The sequence below is a fragment of the Haliotis rufescens genome, unplaced genomic scaffold, assembly GCF_023055435.1.
Source record: "Haliotis rufescens isolate VD_foot unplaced genomic scaffold, xgHalRufe1.0.p SCAF_13, whole genome shotgun sequence".
NCBI lineage: Eukaryota > Metazoa > Mollusca > Gastropoda > Lepetellida > Haliotidae > Haliotis > Haliotis rufescens.
The window spans coordinates 13691039-13718301 of NW_025963813.1; the positions used below are offsets into that span (position 1 = coordinate 13691039).

At 42.1% G+C, this 27263-nt stretch overlaps 1 protein-coding gene across 2 annotated transcripts; it reads left to right on the top strand.

Annotated features, from left to right (window-relative positions):
- The first annotated feature begins 1924 nt into the window (after positions 1-1924).
- Positions 1925-27025, top strand: LOC124111190 (E3 ubiquitin-protein ligase MIB2-like). 2 transcript variants are annotated; one of them, XM_048394212.1, is made up of 20 exons: positions 1925-2512; positions 4544-4768; positions 5725-5896; positions 6516-6622; positions 7873-8070; positions 8635-8774; positions 10148-10252; positions 11334-11438; positions 11608-11767; positions 12494-12657; positions 13165-13319; positions 14045-14201; positions 16185-16339; positions 17468-17597; positions 18611-18713; positions 19141-19214; positions 19474-19637; positions 20827-21059; positions 25752-25817; positions 26018-27025. In XM_048394212.1, the coding sequence occupies exons 1-19, from the start codon at positions 2488-2490 to the stop codon at positions 25790-25792; spliced, it is 2613 nt and encodes an 870-aa protein (XP_048250169.1). In that variant the 5' UTR covers positions 1925-2487; the 3' UTR covers positions 25793-25817; positions 26018-27025. The 2 variants fall into 2 exon arrangements, with proteins under 2 accessions (XP_048250169.1, XP_046326760.2); XM_046470804.2 differs by having other exon boundaries at positions 2332-2512; positions 25752-27025.
- The last annotated feature ends 238 nt before the right edge of the window (positions 27026-27263 follow it).

A 27263-nucleotide genomic window follows, 5' to 3' on the forward strand; every position in this document is an offset into this window, starting at 1 on the left:
TATAGCCACGTTAGTGGCAAACTCTTGTTTTCGTGGTATTTAATATAGAATATTTATGTTGTTTAAGCTTCTATCTTACTCGAATCTTACAGTATGCTATTGTCTACTTCCAAATGTTTGTTATCATGTCATGATATGTTATAACTTTATTTGCAACCATATGTTCCGGTGTTTTTTTAAGGAGACGGGTGCCAACGGTGGAACAGGATACGCTCACCTTTTCGCGTATGATTTTTATATGAATTAATCATTGAAAAAATGTGATGACACCAGGGCCCCCATGCACAAAGCGATCTTAGCGCTAAGATGGTCGTAACTCCCATTCTTTAACATTGGCTTACAATAGTTGTAGCGCTAAGATCGCTTTGTGCAAGCGGGCCCAGGTGTTTGCGAAATGGGTAAGCGTGTCCTGCTCTATCAGGACCACCCGCCACTCCCACATTTTCTATCAAAATCAGATGTGTTTGTTGCCTCAGCTTTCAGTTGTACTTGGTCGTGCTTACTTGGAACTTTCAGACTTTCCAGGCTGTTTTCTATGTATTTTATTTAAAAAAATTATATTTTGTATAAAATAACGTTATTCTCAAATAAATAGTTTGGCTTCCTTTGTCTTTGGTTGAGACGATGAGGCTATAGAATATGAATACGTTCATTTAATTACAGAAGACACGAATAATATTCATACACAAACAGGAACACATTCGAATCATGCCCCTATTGTTTGTTGTTTAACGCCGCACTCAGCAATATTCCAGCTATATGACGGCGGTCTGTAAATAATAGAGTCTGGACCAGACAATCCAGTGATTGATATCATGAACATCGATGCTTGCCCTGAAAGACGACTATGCCTGTTGTAGGAGGCGACTAACGGGATCGGGTGGTCAGGCTAGCTGACTTCGTTGATGCATGTCATCGATCCCAATTGCGTGGATCGATCCTCATGATATTAATGACTCTATTGTCTGGTCCAGACTCGATTATTTTAAGACCGCTGTCATTTTGCTTGAATATTGCTGAGTGCGGCGTAAAACAACAAACAAATCTTACCCCTATTTCACAATATACTGAAACTATGATCGGAAGCAAAGAACATGTCATGTCTTTTTTGACATTGCATAATTTTGAAAATAACATTATAATAACACATACATGTTTATTATTTTCGGAACATTCGTTCAAGCTTGATTACGGCGGGGGGCACAGTCGTCTAAGGCGCCGCGATTCGCTGTGCAGAGTTGCGTCCCTTGGGCACGCCAGAAACCAATTGATCGTGGGTTCGAATCCCGGTTCGCCCCGATGTTGTTTCTAGGTTTGACAGCACCATACCCGTGCACGTGGGTTTCACCGAAGTGGTAAACGTCTGTGACCTGCATCACTTCGGCCTTTCCTCCCACATTAAGCTGACACGCTGTGACATAACTGGAATACTGTTAAAAGCGGCGTTAAACCCAACTCACTCACTCACTAACCCACTCGTTCGTTCAAGCTTGATAACAACAAGAGACCAGTTAGATGAAGCATACGGACAATCATCTTGCTATATTTAGGCGTTGAAGGTTCACGGTGACCTTGCATGAGGCGATCGAGCGAGTTTGTACCAGTGTCGGTGTTACGTTGCAGATCTAGAGATAACAGTGATCCACGCCCTCTTCGGTGTATATGCATCTACAAGCCTTGGTATTATAGCGACATTGCGTACACGAGTCTTGCATGTAACGCAGCATGTTTTTTAATTGTGTGCATCTTTAAGATATTTGCGTTTTACTAAATTAATAGGGGCGGTCCGGTAGCCTAGTGGTTAAAGCGTTCGCTCGTCACGCCGAAGACCCGGGTTCGATTCCCGACATGGGTACAATGTGTGAAGCCCATTTCTGGTGTCCCCAGCCGTGATATTGCTGGAATATTGCTAAAAGCGGCGTAAAACCATACTCACTCACTACTAAATTAATAGTTCCGTACAGTCGAAATACAGACGTGAAATACATTGAAAAGGTAATCCAGCCTAATAAACTGAGGAAAAATATTTTCAAAATCTTTTGTCTTAGTCCAATTCTGTTTAACAGTCAATTGTTTCGCTTGATGACAACTGTACATGTTTGGTATCTTTTAATGGCCTGAAGAATAATCTAGCAGGAAAAGCCGAGAATATGCCGTTGCCTGCAGTGCTATAAGTTTAATATGAGTAAGCTCTGACATAACACGAAGGAAGATTGTGTTCACAGATCAATATGCTAGCTTTGAACCGCGAATTATGCACAATGTCACGTGACCTAGCATAATCACGCGTCAGGCATTCAAATCTATAAATAGCACTCAAACTGAAAGTAGATATTTCCTTGTGTACTATTAATAGACGCACGTCACTACATTCAAAAGATCGAAAAATGGCGTCACCTGCTTGCAATCGCGAAGAAGGAAATCTTCATTGTTCTCCTTACTTGTAGTTATGTACAGATAAAAGTGAGTTTTCTAGTGATAAACTTCATGGAGGAAGCTGGATTCGGAGAAGGTGGGTACATTATGATAGTAGCAGAGAATGAAGAGACAAATAACATCCGCGTTTTACTGTCTCCATGATACCATATTTAATAGCAATATTTGATTATATCAACTAAATATTACCTCTGTAAATATCAAGCATGGTGTATTTTGTGTCCAATAAAAACTGACTGATTTGACTGATTTGACTGATTTGCCAGGACTTTGGGGTGTGAGATGTGTTGCCATGACGTTTGTGTGTGAGATGTGTTGCCATGACACCTATGGGGGATGGGGGTGGGGTGGTGGGGGTGGGGGTTGGGAGGTTTTTGTGTTGGGAGTGGAAAAGCAGTTGTTTATCAATGGGAACTCTCTCTCTCTCTCTCTACATGTGTATGTGACTGTGTGTGTCTGTTTGTGTGTGTGTCTCTGTGTCTGCGTGTGTGCGTGTGTGTGTGTGCGCGCGCGTGTGTGTAATGTAATATCGAATTACCTTCCCAGGTTACACAGTCAAATCTCGTTGGTTGGCCGTACAAAATGCTCCATCTCATTTTTTGTCACCTGAAACGTATTGTATATGTGAATGTAGCAGATCCTTCGCATTAATGCCTGCCTTAGTGTGTTATGAATATAATATATTATTTCAGACTCGGAATAAGACGTCATCCCGGCGTGATGGGTTAAGGTTTAAAGGGATAAAACGTACAGTTCAATCTCAACACACGTGTAATGATAATGAAATTAATATAACTACGAATGCAACTGCATACCCGTCTGGAATATATCAAACTTATATGGAATAACCTACGTAACAACCTACTTGAAAACCATTCACAATATACATTAATCCTGTATTTATTTGTAAAGCTGGTGATGCATTTCTGCCGCCGCTGTACAGGAGCACAGCTGTGCAGCATCAGGCAACACACACTTACTTTTTAAATGCAAATTATGTGATTGGCGGGTGCTTCCAGTTGAGCAGGACATGCATACCCTTTTTGCGAACACCCAGTGACATCGTTGATTTTCCATTCATATAACTTTCGTGAGTTGCGTCCCTTGGAAAACTATGATTGTGGGTTCGAATTCAAGTTCGCCTAAGTTATGTTTCGAGGGTTGTTAGCACCATACCCATGCACGTGGGTTTCACTGAAGTGGTAAACTTCTCAATACTGAACAACTTCGGACTTTCCTCCCACATCAAGCTGGCACGCCGTGATACAACTGGAATACTGTTCAAAACTCACTCACTCATATTATTTTCACTGGTATTTTCACTGTCCCCAATGGAATCTGTTTTGTCGCATAATCGAGATTGGCTATTCTCTGTGGTTGACAGTTCATATTGAACATTCCTGACAGACCGGGGGCGGTCGGGTAGCCTAGTGGTTAAAGCGTTCGCTCGTCACGCCGAAGACCCGGGTTCGATTCCCGACATGGGTACAATGTGTGAAGCCCATTTCTGGTGTCCCCCGCCGTGATATTGCTGGAATATTGCTAAAAGCGGCGTAAAACCATACTCAGTCAGTCAGTTAACAGACCGCCTTCGTGGTCTAGTGGTAGAGCGTCCGCCCGGAGAGCGGAAGGTCCGGGGTTTGATCCCCGACCGCGTCATACCAAAAGACGTTAAAAGATGGCACTTGTTGTTACCCTGTCTGGCGCTCGGCATTAAGGGGCTAAAACAAGGACTGGTCGGCTCGGAGTCAGTATACTGTGTCTGAGTTGGGTATTCATGTTAAACTGCGACATGGTATCTCAGTGAGCTAGCACTATAAATCGGCATCAGTCCGGACTAGTACAAGCAGCCACACAAACACACACACGTACATGCACGTCGCTATATAAGTGCAATAATCTTGGACGCGACGTTAAACCCCATTTCACCTCACCTCACCTCCTGACATAACATTAGTTAATGTTAACATTTGACGTTTTGACGCATTCATAAACACCTGACGCTAAAAGCGAAATGGTACAATAGACACTGCTTTTTGTAGACAGTTGGAAATGTTCATGCGGCTTTTACCTATATTTTTGGGGATATTTTTCGTATTTCAAACAGGTGGGAAGGCGAATGACAGCATAATGTACGCGGGTCTCCGAGTTGTGCGAGGTCCTGATTGGTCCAGCGCAGAGAGTGATGGAGGTGAAGGTCACGTGGGTACTGTTGTGGCACTGGAGGGCGCAGGTCGTGTTGACGTCATTTGGGACGGCGGTCAGAGAACGACGTGTAGAGCAGGGAAAGACGGCAAACATGACCTGAGAATCCTCGACAGTGGCGCCATAGGTGGGAATCCATATCAGGAACCTTTGTTCACATTGACTTTAATCATCCGAACAGCTCAGCTCATGATAAATTATGTACGAATTATCAGCTGAGTGTAACGAGCTCAAATCACCATGATGTTATAGACACACCGTTTGTCAGAATATTCACAATGTTCTTATAATTATAACTGTTAACACATGCATATGTCAACATGTTTTCATACTATTTTAACTAAAACACTCTCTATATAATACATAGAAAAACACGAAAACTACGAAGATGGTTTACATGTCTTCAGCAACCCATGCTTGCCGTAAAGGGCGACTATGCTTGTCGTTAGAGGCGACTAACGGGATTGGGTGGTCAGGCTCGCTGACTTGGTTGATACATGTCAATGCATCCCATTGGGTGGATAAATGTTCCTGATGCCAATCACTGGATTGTCTGGTCCAGACTCGATTCTTTACAGACCGCCGTCATATAGGTGGAATATTGCTGAGTGCGACATTAAACAACAAACAAACAAAAAAGATGCTTTACTGTGCTAAGATGTAGCAGTACCCAATGACGTATGGTGGTGTTAATCGTGGCCACATGCGCACTGATGTTACACAATATGGTAATGAGATCGCCATGTTCAAATGGGCACAGGTACCTGTTTCACAAAGCAATCATCGCTAAGACAATGATTAGGGCATTTCTTTTTTGTGACAAGGAGAGCCGAACATTTATAAATTTACACAACCCTTTTTTTTCTGAAATATACCTGGTGTCAACACTGCGTGATTTTCGGTTGTCCATTCATATAATTTTCAAGCTGTTTTCCCTTTCACATCCAAAGGAATCTGTTTGGAAAATAATCTAATCTTGCATTGACAATTCATATTGCAGGACACCGAGCATGTACAAACTACTTTGTGGAACGGTACACATCTTTTAGTCTTGCTAGGCCCTATAAGTTATATATATTTCAGGAATACGTCACAGGGGATTCACATGTGTTGGCTGTGACACCGAAGATTTTCTCGGGACGAGATGGACGTGTAGCCAGTGCAAGGGTGACACTTTATGTCTTCCGTGTTACTCCGCGGATAAACATGACCCTAGTCACGTGTTCCTACGTCACGATATGCCCGAGGATGCGGGGTAAGTTGAATTACCTGAATTTGCTTTGCATGATCAAAAACATTAGAAAGCATATAGGGTGATATTTCTGTTAACAAACTTCCAGATACCCACTGTGAAATATTGTCAAAGCGTAACAGTATATATCGATGACGTTACCAAACCCCACCTTTTCGCAAATATCAATCACTATTTGATAGTGAGTCATAAATACATGGACCCAATTGCCCACCATGTAGTTGGAATCGTACAATGGGCTCTAGCGTTAGCACCTTAAGCATTGAAGGATAAGATTTGTATTTTATGTTTTGAAATAGTTGAAAAATACTGATCGCATGGACTGACAATGTGTGTGTCTTTTGCCACTGTGTATTGTGATTCTGTTATTCGTTTAAGGGAGAAAGGACGACTATATCATACACGAAACATGTTCTGAAACTGACCGTAAAATAACAGGAACCATCTACCCGACAAATGAAGGAACTGATTATATGAAGCAGTTTCTAAATTAACAGTTTGATTGGCATTCTAGAATTTGCTGAGTAAATATGAAAACATACAACTTTATGATAACAACTTCTGGTTTATTGCATTTTGCCAAATTCTCTTCTTCCTAATACATTATATATTCTTGTTATAGTGTAAAAGTAAAGAAAAGGACTACCTGTCTGAAGATACGCTCCCTCGGGCTCTTCTCTGGGGCACGGGTCGTGAGGGGAGAGGACTGGAAATGGGGGACACAAGATGGTATGTGTCGAGGTTACTGAACGATGCCCCCCTCTTGCTCGACTAATTTAATACATCCATGTAGGCTAACCCCTTTAACCCGTGAAGATCCGGAGTAGAATAGGTCTTCAGCAACCCATGCTTGCCGTAAAAGGTGACTATGATTGTCGTAAAAGGCGACTAACGGGATCGGGTGGTCAGGCTCGCTGAATTGGTTGATGCATGCCATCGATCCCAATTGCGTGGATCGATGCTCATGATATTAATCACTGGATTGTCTGGTCGAGACTCGATTATTTAGGGACCGCTGTCATATAGCTGAAATATTGCTGAGTGCGGCGTTAAACAACAAACCAACTAATCCTTTTAAATATTGTACGACAGTCATCGTTATTTAGACCCAAGGGTTGGAATCTGTTGTATTTATTTTATCATTCCATTAATTGTGACCAACCATGAAATAAGGGACCTTATGGGTGAAAAGTCACATTTGTCGGGTCTGTTGTCCACCTAGGGCGCACGGGTGGCCCAGTCGTCTAAGGCGCCGCGATTCGCTGTGCAGAGTTGCGTCCCTTTGGCACGCCAGAAACCTATGATTGTGGGTTCGAATCCCGGTTCGCCCCAATTATGTTTCTAGGTTTGTCAGCACCATACCCGTGCTCGTGGGTTTCACCGAAGTGGTAAACGTCTTAGACCTGCATCACTTCGGGCTTTCCTCCCACATTAAGCTGACACGCCGTGATATAACTGGAATAATGTTAAAAGCGGCGTTAAACCCAACTCACTCACTCACTCACATTTGGACTTTTCATTTTAAAATAACAGCAGCTTCGGAACGCAAAAATACAATTCACAAGCTTTAATTCATATTTATTATAGAGATACATTGCATGACATATAGCTATCTTCACTGAAATAAGTCGACATCAAACGTCTTTTTGAGGTCATAGCACAATTGTATCCCAGCACCCACAAGGTCACGTTTCTCCTCGTGGGTCACAATTGATGTCAAGGAACACATCAGAATCGAAAACACATTATTTATAAACACAGTATTGTGGCTATCCGAGTTCTGGAGTCTTGTAATTACAGGGGCGGTCGGGTAGCCGAGTGGTTAAAGCGTACGCTCGTCACGCCGAAGACCCGGGTTCGATTCCCGACATGGGTACAATGTGTGAAGCCCATTTCTGGTGTCCCCCGCCGTGATATTGCTGGAATATTGCTGAAAGCAGCGTAAAACCATACTCACTCATTCACTCTTGTAATAACAGGTGGCAGCGGAAGAAAGGGAACGATCACTGAGATTCACCACGAGCCCAAGGCAGGGACAACACGAGACACAGTGAGGGTGAAGTGGGATGTGGGTCCCTCCAATCTATACCGGGTGGGGCATGAGGGCAAGGTGGACCTTAAGTACGTGGAGGAGGCCCCTGGGATGTCCTACTACAGGGATAACTTGCCGGTCTTAGGTGAGATGTAATATCGGCCTTGGCCTTCGGGGCTACGGGGTGAAACTGGATTTTATCGGAAAAATAAATTGTTGGAAAATGCTTGAAAACATTATATTTCTTCAGTCGCGATTATCTGCCGGAACAGATTCCGGAGGGCGTCACTGGCAAAAAAAGAGGTGAAAATTAAATGTATTTGCTCAAAGTAAAAATTTGCTCATCTACAAAACATCAAGAGTGGATATGAATAGTAGGATCAGATAGACCTGGTACCTATTTGTTTCAGTAGTTTCACACTTTTATTGCTGTTTATGTGCCCTCTTGTTTTTCGGAATATTGTTATATATAGCAGCATCTGAGTAATATATGGTCCTAAACGTACACTATTTTTAACCATTACCATTAAGAATCCCAGTATATCATTTCCTGGTTTAGTAAATATACAACGTCAACGGAAGAGAAAAACCAGTCTCGATTATGCGCAGAAACAGATTCCATTTAGCGTAAAAGGCATTATAGCGGTAACAAGTATATGAATGCATGTACAGTGCTTGTAAATTTAAGAACGTTCATGACACAATCCAGATGTAACGAGCATGCACAGTCCACAACCTGCTGTCAGCACGGAGATAGACGTTGGGTGTAAAGTGTGTATACAGTTGGACAAAGATGGGATGAAACGAGTGCAGGCTGACAAGGGCGGTTGGACAGCTAGCATGGCCACGGTAGGCCAGCAATGTTAAATTATTCGGTTCAATATTCACAGACAGGGAAACTCAGCAGTTCAGTCCGATGGACAATACGTTCTTACGGTAATACCAACTGCAGTGTCATTGGTACAATAGTATTTATGACAACATCGGGGGGGGGGGGGGGGGGGGGGGGGGGGGGCGGCGAACACCTGGTGTCATCACAGACACCTGTCTATGCAAGTCGGAATCGTACAACCGACTCTGCTTTTTGCAGAGATTTCTCATGATTATGGAATGGGGTTTGTAGATTTCATTAATTTTGTATAAATGGTTTGATTTGTGATAAAAAAGAAGTATGAAGTACCAAATGATGTGAACAAACCAGAAGGACTGGGAACAAGTGAACCTGATGTATATACTTATGGCAGTACATGTAGGTGTCAGGGTAGACGTAGCAGTAGTCTAACATATAGTCTCTGAAATGGACATATCGTACAGAAAAAAACAGTTGCTCAGTTATCTTAATAAAAATATAATAAAAAGGGAGCCCAGTGATTCTCTCCTGATACTGCAGTAATCTAGACTTGCCAAACATTATAGACTTGCATGGGCTGTAGTTGATATATTTGTATCAGGGTCTGTAAGACAGACTAACGTAGCAGTAGTCAGTAGTTGTGGTGGTATAAGGAGGAACGGAACGCTGACTGCAAGTAAGTGCCATAGTGTCAACATAGAATACGGAATAGTGGTAGTAGCTTCTGTTGTACACTCATTGTAAGTATGAATGAGTGAGTTTAGTTTGACGTAACCTTATTGAAAACGTGACAATTTCAATAGAAGTAGTGTGGTAATTATTAGTTAGTAGTAGTAATTTCTGATATATTAATAAATAAAAGCGACACAATCCTTTCCATATTCATAAGAAAAATCTGTTTAAAGCAGAGTCGATTGTACGATTCCTACTCATGAGTGAGTGAGTATGGTTTTACACCGCTTTTAGCAATATTCCAGCAATATCACGGCGGGGGACACCAGAAATGGGCTTCACACATTGTACCCATGTCGGGAATCAAACCCGGGTCTTCGGCGTGACGAGCGAACGCTTTAACCACTCGGCTACCCGACCGCCCGTCCTTCTCATGAGCATGTGTTTCTGAATCAGTATCAAATAGTGATGATGCCAGGTGGTCGCGAAAAGGGGAGCGTATCCTGCACCACCGGTGGCACTAGATACATCAAACAATGAATAAAGTATAACGACATTTCATATCAACGAGACATGATGTAACTGCACTTAACTTCATATTTGTTATGTCTGTCCTCTTGCTTAAAATATAAAATAAAATTCTTCAGGTTGCAATTGAGTTGTCTCAGTAATACTATTCATTTGTTGTTGTTTTTTTCAGTGTGTTGGAAAAGTCGGCACAGTCAGAGAAATACCATGTGATGGTGTTGTTTCTGTTGAGTTTGAAAACAGTAGATACAGACTGGCAACTGAAGCCATCACAAAGGTATGTACCATGTTTGAGTTGAAATCACCACGAGGTGAGGTGAAATGGGGTTTAACGTCGCGTCCAAGATTATTGCACTTATATAGCGACGTGCATGCACGCGTGTGTGTTTGTGTGGCTGCTTGTACTAGTCCGGACTGATGCCGATTTATAGTGCTAGCACACTGAGATACCATGCCGCAGTTTAACATGAATACCCCACTCAGACACAGTATACTGACTCCGAGCCGACCAGTCCTTGTTTTAGCCCCTTAATGCCGAGCGCCAGATAGGATAACAACAAGTACCATCTCTTAACGTCTTTTGGTATGACGCGGCCGGGGATCAAACCCCGGACCTTCCGCTCTCCGGGCGGACGCTCTACCACTAGACCACGGAGGCGATCGATATCACCAGAACAAGGGGTGAAAAGAAATATGCGTTATGTATTTTACACCAAGGACAGAGGGTGGTTGTTTGACAACGCACATAGTATCCGTCACCCTTCTTCCATTGTCGTATGAACAAGTTAGTATATAGGCCCTTGTGGCGAGACGAACGGACATATGAATTAAGTAGGCAGCTCTTCGGCCAAAGCAACCGTTGCTCAAAGTGATCCATATTGTTTTGTTTGTTTGTTTGTTGTTTAACGCCGCACTCAGTATTATTCCAGCTACATGTATATGACGGCGGTCTGTAAATAATCGAGTCTGGACCAGACAATCCAGTGATTAATATCATGAGCATCGATCTGCGCAATTGTGATCCATATTGATGCATATCAATGAATATCAAAATATATATCTTCGTTACTTAAATGTCAACAACTATTTTCATTCTAGCAGCGTTATTTGTTATACTTATACATATGTACTCTTAGTCGATATTACTTCTGGATCAATTCATCACACTCTTCATCTGTTCTTGGGTTGCTTTTCATCATTTTTAGGTCTCTGAAAAATAGAAACGTGACATTTGCTTCAATTTATTGCAGACGCCAGAAACTTTATTTGAGATGTCATGAAAATGTTATCATATTTGGATGTCAGCTTCAGGATGTATATTCTTTCATACGATGTCTCTCTTGTTCTCTGGGGAGTAGGTCTATGACCATCACGTGAATGACGTGGTCCGTGTTCTCATTGACAAGAAGAAGGTTCGGATGCTTCAAGAAGGACATGGAGAATGGAACGCCAAAATGGAAGAGGTATGATGTAACATTTGATATAAATCCTCCTCTTCCAGCTATTCTAAGAAAGCTCTGAAAACTGCATTATTTTGAAATATCATGCAGAGACTGAGAGATACAAGATGCCGTTATTTTCATCCAACGGTTCCGACTGATGTTGTATGTCGTGATACGATTGTATTTGCAGTCCTTGGGTAAAGTAGGTCGGGTGAAGAGGGTTGACAGCGATGGAGATGTGGTGGTTGTGTTTGGTTTAAGGAAGTGGATCTTCAACCCTGCCTGCTGTGTCCCTGCCCCGGGGGAGAAGGTGGACGCCGACGTCGGTGGTGCAGGGGCTGACATTGTCGGTAAGAACAACTCGATATCTATTTTCGGAATATGAACAATAGATCACACATGAGTGTGAGGTGAGGTGACATGGGGTTAAACGTCGCGTCCAAGATTATTGCACTTATATAGCGACGTGCATGCACCTGTGTGTGTGGCTGCTTGTACAAGTCCGGACTGATGCCGATTTATAGTGCCTGCTCACTGAGATACCATGCCGCAGTTTAACATGAATACCCCACACAGACACAGTATAATGCCGAGACTCCGAGCTTAATGCCGAGCGCCAGACAGGGTAACAACAAGTACCATCTTTAAACGTCTTTTGGTATGACGCGGCCGGGGATCGAACCCCGGACCTTCCGCTCTCCGGGCGGACGCTCTACCACTTGACCACGGAGGCGGTCCATATGGGCCTCGAATTCTCTGTGTGTGTGGCTGCTTGTACTAGTCCGGACTGATGCCGATTTATAATGCCTGCTCACTGAGATACCATGCCACAGTTTAACATGAATACCACACAGACACAGTATACTGACTCCGAGCCGACCAGTCCTTGTTTTAGCCCCTTAATGCCGAGCGCCAGATAGGGTAACAACATGTACCATCTTTTAACGCATTTTGGTATGACGCGGCCGGGGATCGAACCCCGGACCTTCCGCTCTCCGGGCGGACGCTCTACCACTAGACCACAGAGGCGGAGTGTTTATGCATTACCATTTCACCCAATATGTACTTATGAATAGATGCAGTCCCAGTCCTGGACCAGATGCTAGATGGATTGCTGGAAAATCTGAGGAGCCTTGTAGGAGGGGACGCTTCAGTAATGGCGATGGGGGGTATGACTGGGGCCATTGTGAAGGGGGACCTCGATGCTGTTAAAGCCATGGTCCAGTCCAGACCGGAGCTGGTAAGTGTAGCTTACTGAGAAGGTGTACGAGAGATTAGAAATTGAACGTCGCATCACTATCAGCCATAAAGCAACGAGAACTAAACATACGTGGAGGTGGGGGCACGGGTGGCCCAGTCGTCTAAGGCGTCGTGATTCGCTGTGCAGAGTTGCGTCCCTTGGGCACGCCAGAAACCTATGATTGTGGGTTCGGATCCCGGTTCGCCCCGATTATGTTTCTAGGTTTGTCAGCACCATACCCGTGCTCGTAGATTTCACCGAAGTGGTAAACGTCCGAGACCTGCCTCACTTCGGGCTTTCCTCTCGCATTTAGCTGACATGCCACGATGTAACTGGAATACTGTTAAAAGCGGCGTTAAATCCAACTCACTCACTGACAATGGAGGTCCATCATAATCTCAAGGTTCTTTAGCATCCATATAACATGCAAATGGATCAGTGGTAGCTGCACTAGTTACGTTATCTTCGTGTTAAGTCCTATCCAAATCCAATGTCAATTGTGTTCAGCTATCAGGTCCATCTGGAATCCAGAGGCTGACGCCATTGATGGTAGCATGCCACGAGGGTCAGATGCAGATAGCCCGCTTCCTGTTGGAGAGTGGAGCTGATCTTGATGCTAAAGGTCAAATGGGAATCACAGCTCTTTCTGCAGCTATAGCCGGGTGAGACGTTCAAAAACTAAATTTAAATAAGCTGTGGATAAAACCATGAAATTTTTTAATGGAAATTGAAAACGTGAACAGGAAGTACCCGGTTTCAACTGATCTCATACATCATCAACTATTAGCAACCATTTCAGGTACTCCCTGGGGGAACGGGTGGCCCAGTCGTCTAAGGAGAGTTGCATCCCTTGGGCACGCCAGAAAACTTATGATTGTGGGTTCGAATCCCGGTTCGCCCCGATTATGTTTCTAGGTTTGTCAGCACCATACCCGTGCTCTTTGGTTTCTGAGAAACGTTCGAGACCTGCATCACTTCGGGCTTTCCTCCCACATTAAGCTGACACGCCGCGATATAACTGGAGTGAGTGAGTGAGTATGGTTTTACGCCGCTTTTAGCAATATTCCAGCAATATCACGGCGAGGGACACCAGAAATGGGCTTCACACATTGTACCCATGTCGGGAATCGAACCCGGGTCATCCGCGTGACGAGCGAACGCTTTAACCTCTAGGCTACCCGACCGCCCCCGATATAACTGGAATACTGTTAAAAGCGGCGTTAAACCCAACTCACTCACCCAATACAATGGCCACTCATCAACTTTTTTACGTGTCTCTCTTCCCCTTTTGAACAGCTAACGTTTCTTGCATTGTAACCGCGAATGTTCAGACAGATCCCTACGTTCATTCTTGTAACAGTACAATATTCTTCTTCATCTTTTATAGCAAGAAGGAGGCCATTACGACCATGCTGATACAGAAGGGCGCCGACATCCATCACAGGCACCGCAACGGGCAGACAACTCTTCATCTTGCTGTACACAACAATCTCCCGCACGTCCTCAAAGTGCTGGTGAAGAAGGGCGTGGACGTCAATGCTACGGTAGCTATCCTTGAATAAAAGCAGTGAACAGTCATTCGTCATTCCGTAACCTGCAAGAAGACTCGTCCCCCTATCGATAAGTGTGATGTGCCAAAATACGACAAACCAATCAGAATGCGCGTATGATTTCAAGTTTCTCGTCAAAGAATCCCTCAGATATATTTTTTGATTTTACATGTCTTGCATAAAAAATATACCCAAGACACAGTTAAATGTGTTCAATCATACTGTATAATTCCGCACGTCCCGAAGTGCTTTAATATAATATATGGGGAAATATATGTGAACCATTACGCAACGAGTTGACAATTGTTTTAGGTATGGCCGTTTACGCTAAGACGGAACCCGGTCGCATAAATGGCCATGAGAGAGGCACGAGTCGCTATTCGGCTTGTCCCGGAATAACACGAGTTGGTCAGGAATGAGTGAACAGTATTACATAAAAGCAGAAGCCGTTCACTTCGTTACACAAGCAGCTCTCATCAGCCACCAGGCTTTCTACCCAATAATTCAGCTTTTAGGGGTCTTTCAGAAAGTGATTGCATTCTGATTCAAGCATAAAAGGCATACTAATTTCAGACCTTGTGATTTACTTATCTGTACTCACTCGGCAATATGATTGCTATATGAACAAAAAAAAGTGCAATTATCAAGCTTACACTCTGACTAATAGGTTTGATGAAATCAGACGATGTGAAAAACATGTGGTTGGCATGTCCGTTATCAATGTACAAGCAATGGATTGTCTTGACGTTTTTATGCAATTTGTGTAGTTGCGGGTGGTACCGGTAGGGCAGGACATTCTTACCCATTTCCAGTGATCCATTCATACAGCTTTCACGGCTATTTTGCCTTTTTACGTCCAATGGAATTTGTTTCAGCGAAAAATCAGGACTGGTTATTCTCAGGCATTGACGTGGCCCAGTCGTCTAAAGCGCCGCGAGTTGTGCAGAGTTGCGTCCCTTGGACACGCCAGAAACCTATGATTGTGGGTTCGAATCCCGGTTCGCCCCGATTATGTTTCTAGGTTTGTCAGCACCATACCCGTGCTCGTGGGTTTCACCGAAGTGGTAAATGTCTGAGACCTGCATCACTTCGGGCTTTCCTCCCACATGAAGTTGACACGCCGTGATATAACTGGAATACTGTTAAAAACGGCGTTAAACCCACCTCACTCACTCGCTCATAAAGTTAATGGCCACATTTGAGTTAGGGGTGTGTCTGGTACCTTTAATACGTACAGGTAAAAAACATTTTTCTATCATGACGTCATTTCTGGAGATTCGAACATACGCTCGCAACTTAATGACGTCGTAAATTGGACGATGCTGTCTTTGAGAGAGTAGACTGTTTAATGTAGCTGGGCAACGCAGATAAACGCAATGGCCCAACGATCGCGTCCAAAAATGGGCGAGATAGGGCAATCTTTAATTGGAGAAAAGGTTCAGATTATCCACCGTTTCTGTTAATTATCAACTATTCATAAAATGGACTTGTCCCACATTTCCAAGATCGGATTGTAGTCAGGTAAATTTGAGTAACATCCTGAAAGAAGCTGTACATAAAATTGTTATCTCAAATAAGAACTGAACGACTCGTCGTCGTTGTGTATTATACAATAAAAAAACACTGGGAGAATAAACCATTAGGGTATGTAACAAGAAATTCATGGGGAATAGTGAGTGAGTATTGTTTTACGCAGCTTTTAGCAATATTCCAGCAATATCACGACGTTGGACAGCAGCAAGGGGCTTCAAACATTGTACACATGTCGGCAATCGAACCAGGGTCATCGGCGTGACGAGCCAACGCTTTAACCACTAGGCTACCCGACCGCCCTTCATGGGGAGTAGACTGAAGCTCAAAGACAACAGACAGAAGATTCGATTATTTACAGACCGCCGTCGTGTAGCTGGACTATAAACAACAAACAAGCAAAATCAAAGACAACATATAAACATGTGAATAAAATATTCTTTTCAGGACAACGCCGGCGATACCCCACTCCATGACGCGATATTTATTAAAAACCACGAATGTACAGAGGTACTGATCGAATGTCCAAGCACCAATCTGCGACACTGTAACAACACAAACTTCAACACCCTGCAATGGGCATGTCTTAAAGACAATGTGCCGTAAGTAAGAACGCATGTTCCCGAGGCAAGGGAGTTAACTGACTTTTAAAGTCCAGTTTCCACCCTTGCCGAACTAGGCTGGAATGTTTGGGCTCGATCGTAGCGCCACCAGTGGCTATCACGAGTTATGTCCCTTCTGTGTCCCTCCTGTTGACCAAACAGATTCCACGGCTCATACCACTTGCATTTGCTGTAAATAAAATCAAGATCTTTTTGGTAATAAAACGGATCTTACTTCGCGAAGTGCATCAAATCATCAAAACATGAACAGATTTTGAAAATATCTGTTGACGCTAAGTTGTCGGCACACATGCTTTGCAAATCCTGCACGACCGAAATCTGCACGGCAGTTGACGAATCGGATGTCGATTTCGTTGTGCGATTTTGATTGGACTATGCACAGATTCTTCAGTCCATAATTCCAGCCTATTTCGGCAAGCGTGGAAACTGGACATTTGTAGTCTGTAAACTACCTTGCCTCGGGAAGATGGTAAGAAATATGCCTGTATCATGGCATAGAAGACAGTTGACGTATGAGTCTAGCTTCTTATTCTTTCATTGCGGCTTTTCAATACAGATACTAGTTCCTTTACCAACGCAATGCCCATTTTGAGTTGAAAACGTACATTTATCATCTAAGACATGCTTCTACAGGATATATCGTTTGGGTGAAATCAAGCGATATTTCCCATGAAATACATCGTTACCATGACGTCACAATGAAATGACATCATTAGTCTCCCTGCGACAACAGTTGGTTAAGTGTACTTTTTAACTCAAGCCCCACTGGTTATGACTCTTTACAATATAAAAAGGTTGGAAGAACGGAATCTCATGTGAGTGCCTTTTAATATTTAATATATCAATACCACTAGTGTCGTTTTTGTTTAAATCACAAGGCACTAGGGTGTGATTCTCTCTGTATCTCTAAATCACATAATCTCTTCGGGCCATAAGATGCATGGTAAATTTATGATTTATAATTAATAAACGAGGAGAACATTGACATATACATTCAGAACGTTAACATTTGAATACACTTATTTGACCTAGGAATTAAACAGTACAGCTGTCACGTATTATTGCAAATTTATCGGTATTGTCTCGAATATGACTTTCCGCTTTCAGTTCTGTAGAAAAAATTCTTGAGAGAGACACGTCATTTGTAAATGAGCTGATGTCCGACGTCCCCTACGCCGCTCTCCACATCGCAGCCGCCAACGACCACGTGGAATGTGGCAGACTGCTCCTTGACAAGGTAACGCCACTGTCGTCAACTCCTTTATCAACTCAAATTTGCCACTAAACCGGTAGCCAATGCGACCTAAATTTCCGTTTGTCTACTGTCTAAAATTCAGAGGTAGCCAAATGACTATCCAAAAAAATATCTTGTGGTGACTAAATTCTATTGCTACACATCTGTAGACACAAAAATAAATAACAGCTGATATTGAAAAACACGTCTGCTAATTATTGTACTCGCAAATAATTTCTTCTAAAGTAGACAATGATCCAAAATACATAAAAATAAATGTAATTAGTATTTTATTTTAGTTGACAATGCTCATTGGATAAGCGAGGATATACCTATATAATCTAGTAACATAAATTGCATCATTGTTCAAGTCACAAGTAACAAAATTAAAGAAGAGTTTCCATTTAGATACAATTTCAAGACTAGAGCTGTAACTTGTACATATTATAATAGTTATTTGATAAAGATAATTTCAAATGCTTTTGGCTACCTACAATATTGGCTTGACTTCTTGATTGTACCCCTGGCTACCTGGAAAAAAAATACTTGTAGACATATATGGCTACTTGGTAAAATTTAAACTTTGAGGCCTGGCTGTGTCCATCAACTGAGTGGGAGCCCCTTTCATCAATATTCCAGCAATATCACTGCGGGAAACATCAGAATTGTTTTGCGCTGGGAATTCTTGTCGTAAGAGGCGACTTACGGACTCGGGTGGTCAGGCTCGCTGCCTTGGTTTATGTATGTTATCGTATCCCAACTGCGTAAACCGATGCTCATGATGTCAATCACTGGATTGTGAATCACTCGATTATTTACAGACCGCCGTCATATAGCTTGAATATTGCTGGGTGCGACGTTATACAACAAACAAAGGAACCAAATCTTTTATTGGTTCCTATCAGGGCGCACACTTCGGGCTTTCCTCCCACATTAAGCTGACACGCCGCGATATAACTGGAATATTGTTAAAAGCGGCGTTAAACCCAACTCACTCACTCACTCACTCCTATCAGGGCAAGGCCGAGGTTAACCGGAAGGGTCATCAGGGACAAAGTCCTCTTCACATCGCCGTCAGCCAGCCGTACTACAGGGCATCGGAACTCCTTCTCCAGAAAGGTTGGAGTATACATTTTTAATGTACTTTTAAAGCCAAATATCAAGCCGGATTAATTCAAGTTTTCTTTTCATTCGTTGTTCTGTTTTTCCATATACTTGAATGAATGTGTGTCAATCAATAACATAAGGAAGAGAATTTATGGATGTCAACTTCTTTATTATAAGGAACGACCGCCTCCGTGGTCTAGTGGTAGAGCGTCCGCCCGGAGAGCGATTTCATCTCATCTCATCTATTATAAGGAACACAGCGTTTCGGAGTATATGCTTACGGATGAAGGAGTAAGCATATACTCCGAAACGTTGTGTTCCTCATAATAAAGAAGTTGCCATCCATTAATTCTCTTCCTTATGTGTATCACTTCTAAATGCCTTTCAAAGACTTATAAATAACATCATCATTCATGTTATTAATTCGGTTTCGCATCAGGTGCAGATCCCAATTTTGAAAATGCTATTGGTGACAGGCCGCTCCACGTGATGTGTGTTCATTGCTCCCAGAAGGTAGATATAAGTTGTATGACTTAGCTCATTTGAGGGTTGCACCTGGTATCATCAGTATTTGATAGTGATTCATATCACATGCTCATGATATTGTCCGGATCGTACAATGGTCAATGTCTTATAAAAAAGGAAAGGGTTTTGTCGCTTTTATTTACTGTGTACAATTCATTTTAAATATTTAAATAAATTAAACACAATTGTGCTATGTAAATTCGAATCTTTTTGCCCTCATGTTTCAAATGAATAAGTTATTTTCTAGGGAACCATGTCGTCAAGTGAGGCAGAGAGGTTCTTCAGAGTTGGGCGGCTGCTTCTTCAGAATGGCGCAGCGTACAAGGCCAGAAACAAACTCGGAATGACGGCCCTAAGCCTGTGTAATAACACTGGTGTCAAAACAGCAATCCAGAAATACATCGATCAGAAGTATGTACAGTTTCTTTCTTGGAAAGAAAATACGTAAAACTGACAATGGTTCGCCATGATAGACGATAAGGCTGAGGATTGCTTTTGAACATTTACATTTGGCCTATGGTGAGTCATTGTCCGGATAAAAACGTTTGGCAGTAGGGTGACCTGAGTACGACAAATGATCCTTTGGTATATTTGTTGCAATTGTTTACCACTGCAGCCATCCACATTCCAAATATATGACGACTGCCTGTAATTATTTTAAGTCTGAAGAAGAGACAGAGGTATAATGAGCAACGTCTCACGCCATCGGGGGTATGATGACAGACAATGAAACAAATCAGCGAGTTGATCACCCATTTTGTCTCCTTGTACAAGCACAGTCTATTCCAGCGCACAATCTCCACTGCCCACTCTCGGCTTCAGAAAACCTCAATCAAATGTTAATTATTGTTTATTTGTTAGTTTGTTGTTTAACGCCGCACTCAGCACTATTCCAGCTACATAACTACGGTCTGCAAATAATTGAGTCTGGACAGACAATCAAGTGAGTGACAGCATGAGCCTCGATCTACGCAATTTGGATTGATGACATGCATCAACCAAGTCAGCGAGCCTGACCACCCGATCCCGTTAGTCGCCTTTTACGGCAAGCATGGGTTGCTGACGACCTATTCTACCCTGGATCTTCACGGGTCCAATGTTAATTAACATGGCCAGACAAGGCCTTTTTCTTTTTTTCTTTTATTAATGATTTGTCATGGATGTGATTACAATATTATTGTCCGTGAAAATACATGTATCATTTTCGTAAAAATCACACAACCTTCCCTAGGTGCCGACCATCTCCCAAAGCACTGTGTGGGTTCCAGGGCAGAACGGTCCTCAGTAGGCCTTGCGCGTTGCAAGATCCGACTTGTGGGGATCGGCCAGTTATATCACGATGTGTGGCCTGGATGATTGTGTGTCATCATACCCTGACTGCATAGATCGATGATGATGCTCTTAACCCCAGATGGTGTTGTTGCAATGCGGGTGATTGTGTGCGTGGATATTTGCTGACACTGTCACTGCCGATTTGCGTGGTCCAGAATCGATCATTGACAGGCCGCCGTCATATGACTGAAAGTTAGCTGTGTGTTCACTGATATCTGTCCACTGTGTGTCCAGTGTAGTGGATCATTCTTACGTCCATTGATTTCAGTCAAGAATCATTGAACACTGAAGCCCCCAGCTCAACTCGCAGCTTACCACAGGGCTTAGGTGGGCTGAATCTGTTCGACTTCCCCACGCCGTGCAGCAGCTGCTTTGGGCAGCCGTCAGATGCCAAGTTCGCCCCATGCGGACATAAAGTAATGTGCAAGTCGTGCGCTGACAGCTGCACGAAGTGTCCTGTATGTGACACACCGGTACAGCGTGCACAGAGAGTCGCACAAGGTGGGTGCTCCAACACAGGGAACAACACTAAATTTATTTGTATTCATCTCTCCTCTAGCGTTTCAATTCGGTGCTGGTCGTATGTACTCTGTTTCCAAGTTCGTTGGATGTATTGCTTTGATTGTAATTTTGAAGAATTGTGTTCGGAATTATGCGTCAGACATATTCAGACGAATACAAATGTCTTGGAATTGTAGGATTCTTCTGCTTTAGGTCAAAGGATTCTGGATGGAACTGTATGATACGACAGTATTGTTGTATCATATCGCAATATTGTAGTATCATATCACAGTATTGTAGTATCATATATCACAGTATTGGAGTATCATATCACAGTATTGTAGTATCATATCACAGTATTGTTGTATCATATATCACAGTATTGTAGTATCATATCACAGTATTGTAGTATCATATCATATCACAGTATTGTAGTATCATATATCACAGTATTGTAGTATCATATCACAGTATTGTAGTATCATATATCACAATATTGTAGTATCATATCATGTCACAGTATTGTTGTATCAGATATCACATTATTGTACATGACATCATTTTATAGTATTGTTGCATAATATCATGTCACAGTATAGCGTTAAATATTTTGGCATCATATCTCAGTATTTTAGTATGAAGTCATATAACCGTTTTCTGGTACCATATGCTATCACAGTATTGTGGTATAATATCTCATAATTCTGGTACATATCACAGTATTGTGGTTTGATATATCAAAGCATAGCATTATTGTATCATATCACAGTATTTTGGTATCATATAATAGGACAGTTTTGCAGTATCATATTATAGCACAGCAAACTGACATCATATCACAGTGTTGTGGTATATAAGAAGTGCATGTGAAACAAAGAGCACTGCAGTATCATACCATATCACAGTATTGCTGTATCACATCACAGTATTGTGGTATCATATCAAGGTATTGCGGTATCACATCACGGTATTGTGGTATCACAACACAGTATTGCGGTATCACTTCACGGTATTGCAGTATCACATCACAGTATTGTGGTATCATATCAAGGTATTGCGGTATCACATCACGGTATTGTGGTATCACAACACAGTATTGCGGTATCACTTCACGGTATTGCAGTATCACATCACATTATTGCAGTATCACATCACGGTATTGCGGTATCACATCACGGTATTGTGGTATCAGATCACAGTATTGTGGTATCACATCACGGTATTGCGGTATCACATCACAGTATTTCGGTACCATATAACAGTATTGTGGTATCACATCACAGTATTGTGGTATCACATCACGGTATTGTGGTATCACATCACAGTATTGTGGTATCAGATCACAGTATTGTGGTATCACATAACAGTATTGTGGTTTCATATAACAGCATTGTGGTATCACAGTACAGTATTGTTGTATCACATCACGGTATTGCATTATCATATAACAGTATTGTGGTATCACATCACAGTATTGTGGTATCACATAATAGTACTGTGGTATCACATTATAGTATTGTGGTATCACATAATAGTATTGCAGTATCACATCACAGTATTCCGGTATCATTTAAAAGTATTGTGGTATCACATCACGGTATTGCGGTACCATATAACAGTTATGTGGTATCACATCACAGTATTGTGGTATCACATCACTGTATTGTGGTATCACATCACGGTAAATCCGGTATCACATCACGGTAAATCCGGTATCACATCACTGTATTGTGGTATCACATCACAGTATTGTGGTATCACATCACGGTAAATCCGGTATCACATCACTGTATTGTGGTATCACATCACAGTATTGCGGTATCACATCACTGTATTGTGGTATCACATCACAGTATTGTGGTATCACATCACGGTATTGCGGTATCACATCACAGTATTGTGGTATCACATCACGGTATTGCGGTATAATATCAAGGTATTGCGGTATCACATCACGGTATTGTGGTATCACAACACAGTATTGCGGTATCACTTCACGGTATTGCAGTATCACATCACGGTATTGCAGTATCACATCACAGACTTTGCGGTATCACATCACTGTATTGTGGTATCACATCACATTATTGTGGTATCATATCACGGTATTACAGTATCACATTACAGTATTTCGGTACCATATAACAGTATTGTGGTATCACATCACAGTATTGTGGTATCACATCACGGTATTGTGGTATCACATCACAGTATTGTGGTATCAGATCACAGTATTGTGGTATCACATAACAGTATTGTGGTTTCATATAACAGCATTGTGGTATCACATCACAGTATTGTTGTATCACATCACGGTATTGCATTATCATATAACAGTATTGTGGTATCACATCACAGTATTGTGGTATCACATAATAGTATTGTGGTATCACATAATAGTATTGTGGTATCACATCACGGTATTGCGGTATCATATTACAGTATTGTGGTATCATATAAAAGTATTGTGGTATCACATCAATGTATTGCAGTATCACATCACAGTATTCCGGTATCACATTACAGTATTGTGGTATTATTTAAAAGTATTGTGGTATCACATCACGGTATTGCGGTACCATATTACAGTAATGTGGTATCACATCACAGTATTGTGGTATCACATCACTGTATTGTGGTATCACATCACGGTAAATCCGGTATCAGATCACTGTATTGTGGTATCACATCACAGTATTGTGGTATCACATCACGTTAAATCCGGTATCACATCACTGTATTGTGGTATCACATCACAGTATTGTGGTATCACATCACGGTATTGCGGTATCACATCACAGTATTGTGGTATCACATCACGGTATTGCGGTATAATATAACAGTATTGCGGTATCACATCACTGTATTGTGGTATCACGTCACAGTATTGTGGTATCACATCACTGTATTGTGGTATCACATCACAGTATTGTGGTATCACATCACGGTAAATCCGGTATCACATCACTATTGTGGTATCACATCACATTATTGTGGTATCATATCACGGTATTACAGTATCACATTACAGTATTGTGGTATCACATCACGGTATTGCGGTAGAATATAACAGTATTGCGGTATCACATCACAGCAATGGGTATCATATCATATAACAGTATATAGTGTTTACCATAGTGGCCAAGCAGGTTGATATGAATACGTTCAGGGTCACGTTAATAGGCAGTCGTTTCTGCGAAGCCAGAATGCCAGCAACCACTGACATCTTTGAAAACATATCATAAGACATCAATTGTAAATTAAATGAAGGTGTAAAGTCACAAAGTCCTAAGGCTCAAGCTGGTGTATAATTAACGTACCATGATAGTTTTAAACAAAAGTCACATTTGATAATCGGCTTAAGCTGTAAATCATGACGTGTTGCAGGTTCACGGGAAGAATGTACTTAAGCTCGGGTGGGAAACGTTGTCATACATTTCTCAGATCCAGTACGTGTATGCTATAACGAGTTGTGTCCCTTTTACTTGCTGACTCAACGGTGGGTCTGAGTTGAAGATATACCATGTCTGTTCATACGGCAGTGACATTTATGTAAAATCCTGTATGTAATATTGCACAACACAATGTTTCAGTGTCATGTTGACAAAACTGAACGGCTTGGATTTCAACGTAATTCTACCCAAACTCAAAATAAGCTCGTCATGATTGGTGCAGATCGCATGCAGAAGTGTAACTATCATTCCCCAGCGTTTTCCTTCAACTTCGAGAGAGTAGCCCTGATAACGATCCCTCGGTTTGTCAGCAAAGTACCCGTGTTCTTGGGTTTCGCCAAAGTTAGAAACAACAAGGACATATTTGACGTTTGTTGCTTAACGTCACAGCAGCAGTATTCCAACTATATCACAATGTCATCGAACCCAATCTCATTAAAATCAGACCTGAGTTCTCGCTGCCGCTAAACAAAGATCTGAGGACATCCCATTACGGGTCACGTCAGAACGACCTTTCATGAACTTTGACCGACGACTGAAATGACAAACAAGAAGTCGACATCAGCCAATTAGACCACGGCTTTCTCGAGCTTTACGGCAGTCGTTTCAACCGGGCGACTTCCATTTCAGATTACGTTGGAAAAATAAGTTGACACAGTTCTCGATTAAAATTTTGAAAACTAAACCAACGAACATTCCGGAATGTTTAATATATGGTTGAGATTGTATAGCAATGCTTCCCACATACTGTTCAACGCCTCCTCCGTTCAAATGTTTATCCCACTGAAGCGAGAGATATACGATAATTTTGACGAATGAGTCGTACGTGTCGTAACTGTCGTTCGGAATACCCCGTGTTGACGTTTTCGAGGTTGCATGATTAGGAAACACATTCCGACCGTCACTTTCATGATCCGGTAAGCGACGCCCTGATTGGTCGGATGTAAGGTCGTTCTGACGTGACCCGTAATGGGATGTCCACAGATCTTTGTTTAGCGATAGCGAGAACTAGGATCTGATTTTAATGAGATTGCATCGAACCTCACCCCTGGTTTCAATAAGACCCCTCTAATCACAAGCTAGGCAACTGGGGACCTTTTCTACCCAGAAATCCGCACGGGAGGAAAATTGTGGGACGTGCATCATTTGGAGCTTCTCAACCACATGATGCTGACACTGTTCCTGCAACGTCAAAACCAACTCATATAAAGTACAATCCTTGTTTGGCTTCTTTTGACAGGTGATGACGATTCCCCCGAGGTGCAGTGCAAGGTTCAGTAGATTAGAGATCACCCAATGTTGGAAGATAGAAAGTCACTCCGCAGGCTTAAAGAACTGTTCACCCATTGTTGGAAGATAGAAAGTTACTTCACTGGCTTAAAGAACTGTTCACCCATTGATGGGAGGTAGAAAGTCACTTCACAGGCTTAAAGAACTGTTCACCCAATGTTGGACGATAGAAAGTCACACCACAGGCTTAAAGAACTGTTCACCCATTGTTGGAAGATAGAAAGTCACTCCGCAGGCTTAAAGAACTGTTCACCCATTGTTGGAAGATAGAAAGTCACTCCGCAGGCTTAAAGAACTGTTCACCCATTGTTGGAAGATAGAAAGTCACTTCAAAGGCTTAAAGAACTGTTCACCCATTGTTGGAAGATAGAAAGTCACTTCAAAGGCTTAAAGAACTGTTCACCCAATGTTGGAAGATAGAAAGTCACTCAACAGGCTTAAGGAACTGTTCACTTGACGTTCCTTCACAGTACCTCAGAACATACATAGTGTGTTCTGGTCAAATAATAAACTGCCGCACAAACGAAACTATAGACTTTGAAATTGGATTTGACCAAAAAAATACAAACGTTGTCAAAACATTATAATTACGAGGCAGAAAACAGTCGCCTAAACACTGCAAACTTAGGTACAAAACACAACTATGACACCCGTATAAAACACATCACCATCAAATACAAATTTCCTGATTATTAAATGTTTAGCCTCTATCAAATATGGGTGTGACCTTCGTTTGCCCGGCAGTTTAGAGACAAGCCTACCCAACCGGTGATGTTTATCAGTGACCGTAATTATTATACAGATGTTAGCTGATATGAACATTTGTCTCTCCAGACTAGCAAGACACGTAATAACTGTAAATATGTTTGATAGTGGCGTCCTGCCTTTCCCATACAATACCACGTGTGTCCAAAATATACGACGTATATTCATTCAAACGTATGTAACAGACTTTCATATATATGAGTCTCAGATATTTCGTCCAACATATAACAACATATTTTGCCTCGAGAACGAAGAAGCATGAGTTATTTTTTACAAGATATACGTTCTCCGATTTAGTTAATATTTGTAATTTGTAATCAAAGAATGTTTTATTTCTGCTTTGATTTTTTTTGTATACCCAAACCAACGAGCGTGAGGGCTGAAGTGTGTTCCATTTGTCCTAGAACCTCCAATTGAAATGTATTCCAAGCAAAGGGAATTAAAGAGCACCCGATTGTATTTTCTTTTGACTGTCAAAGAGGTCTTCAGCAACCCATTCTTGCCGTAAAAGGCGATTGTGCTTGTAGTAAGGGGCGACAAACGGATCGGGTGGTCAGGCTTGGTGCCTTGGTTGATGCACGTAAACGAATCCCAATTGCGTTAATCGATGCTCATGATACCAATCCCTGAATTGTCTTGTCAAGGTTCGATTATTAAGAAACCGCCGTCATATTGCTGGAATATTACTGAGTGCGGC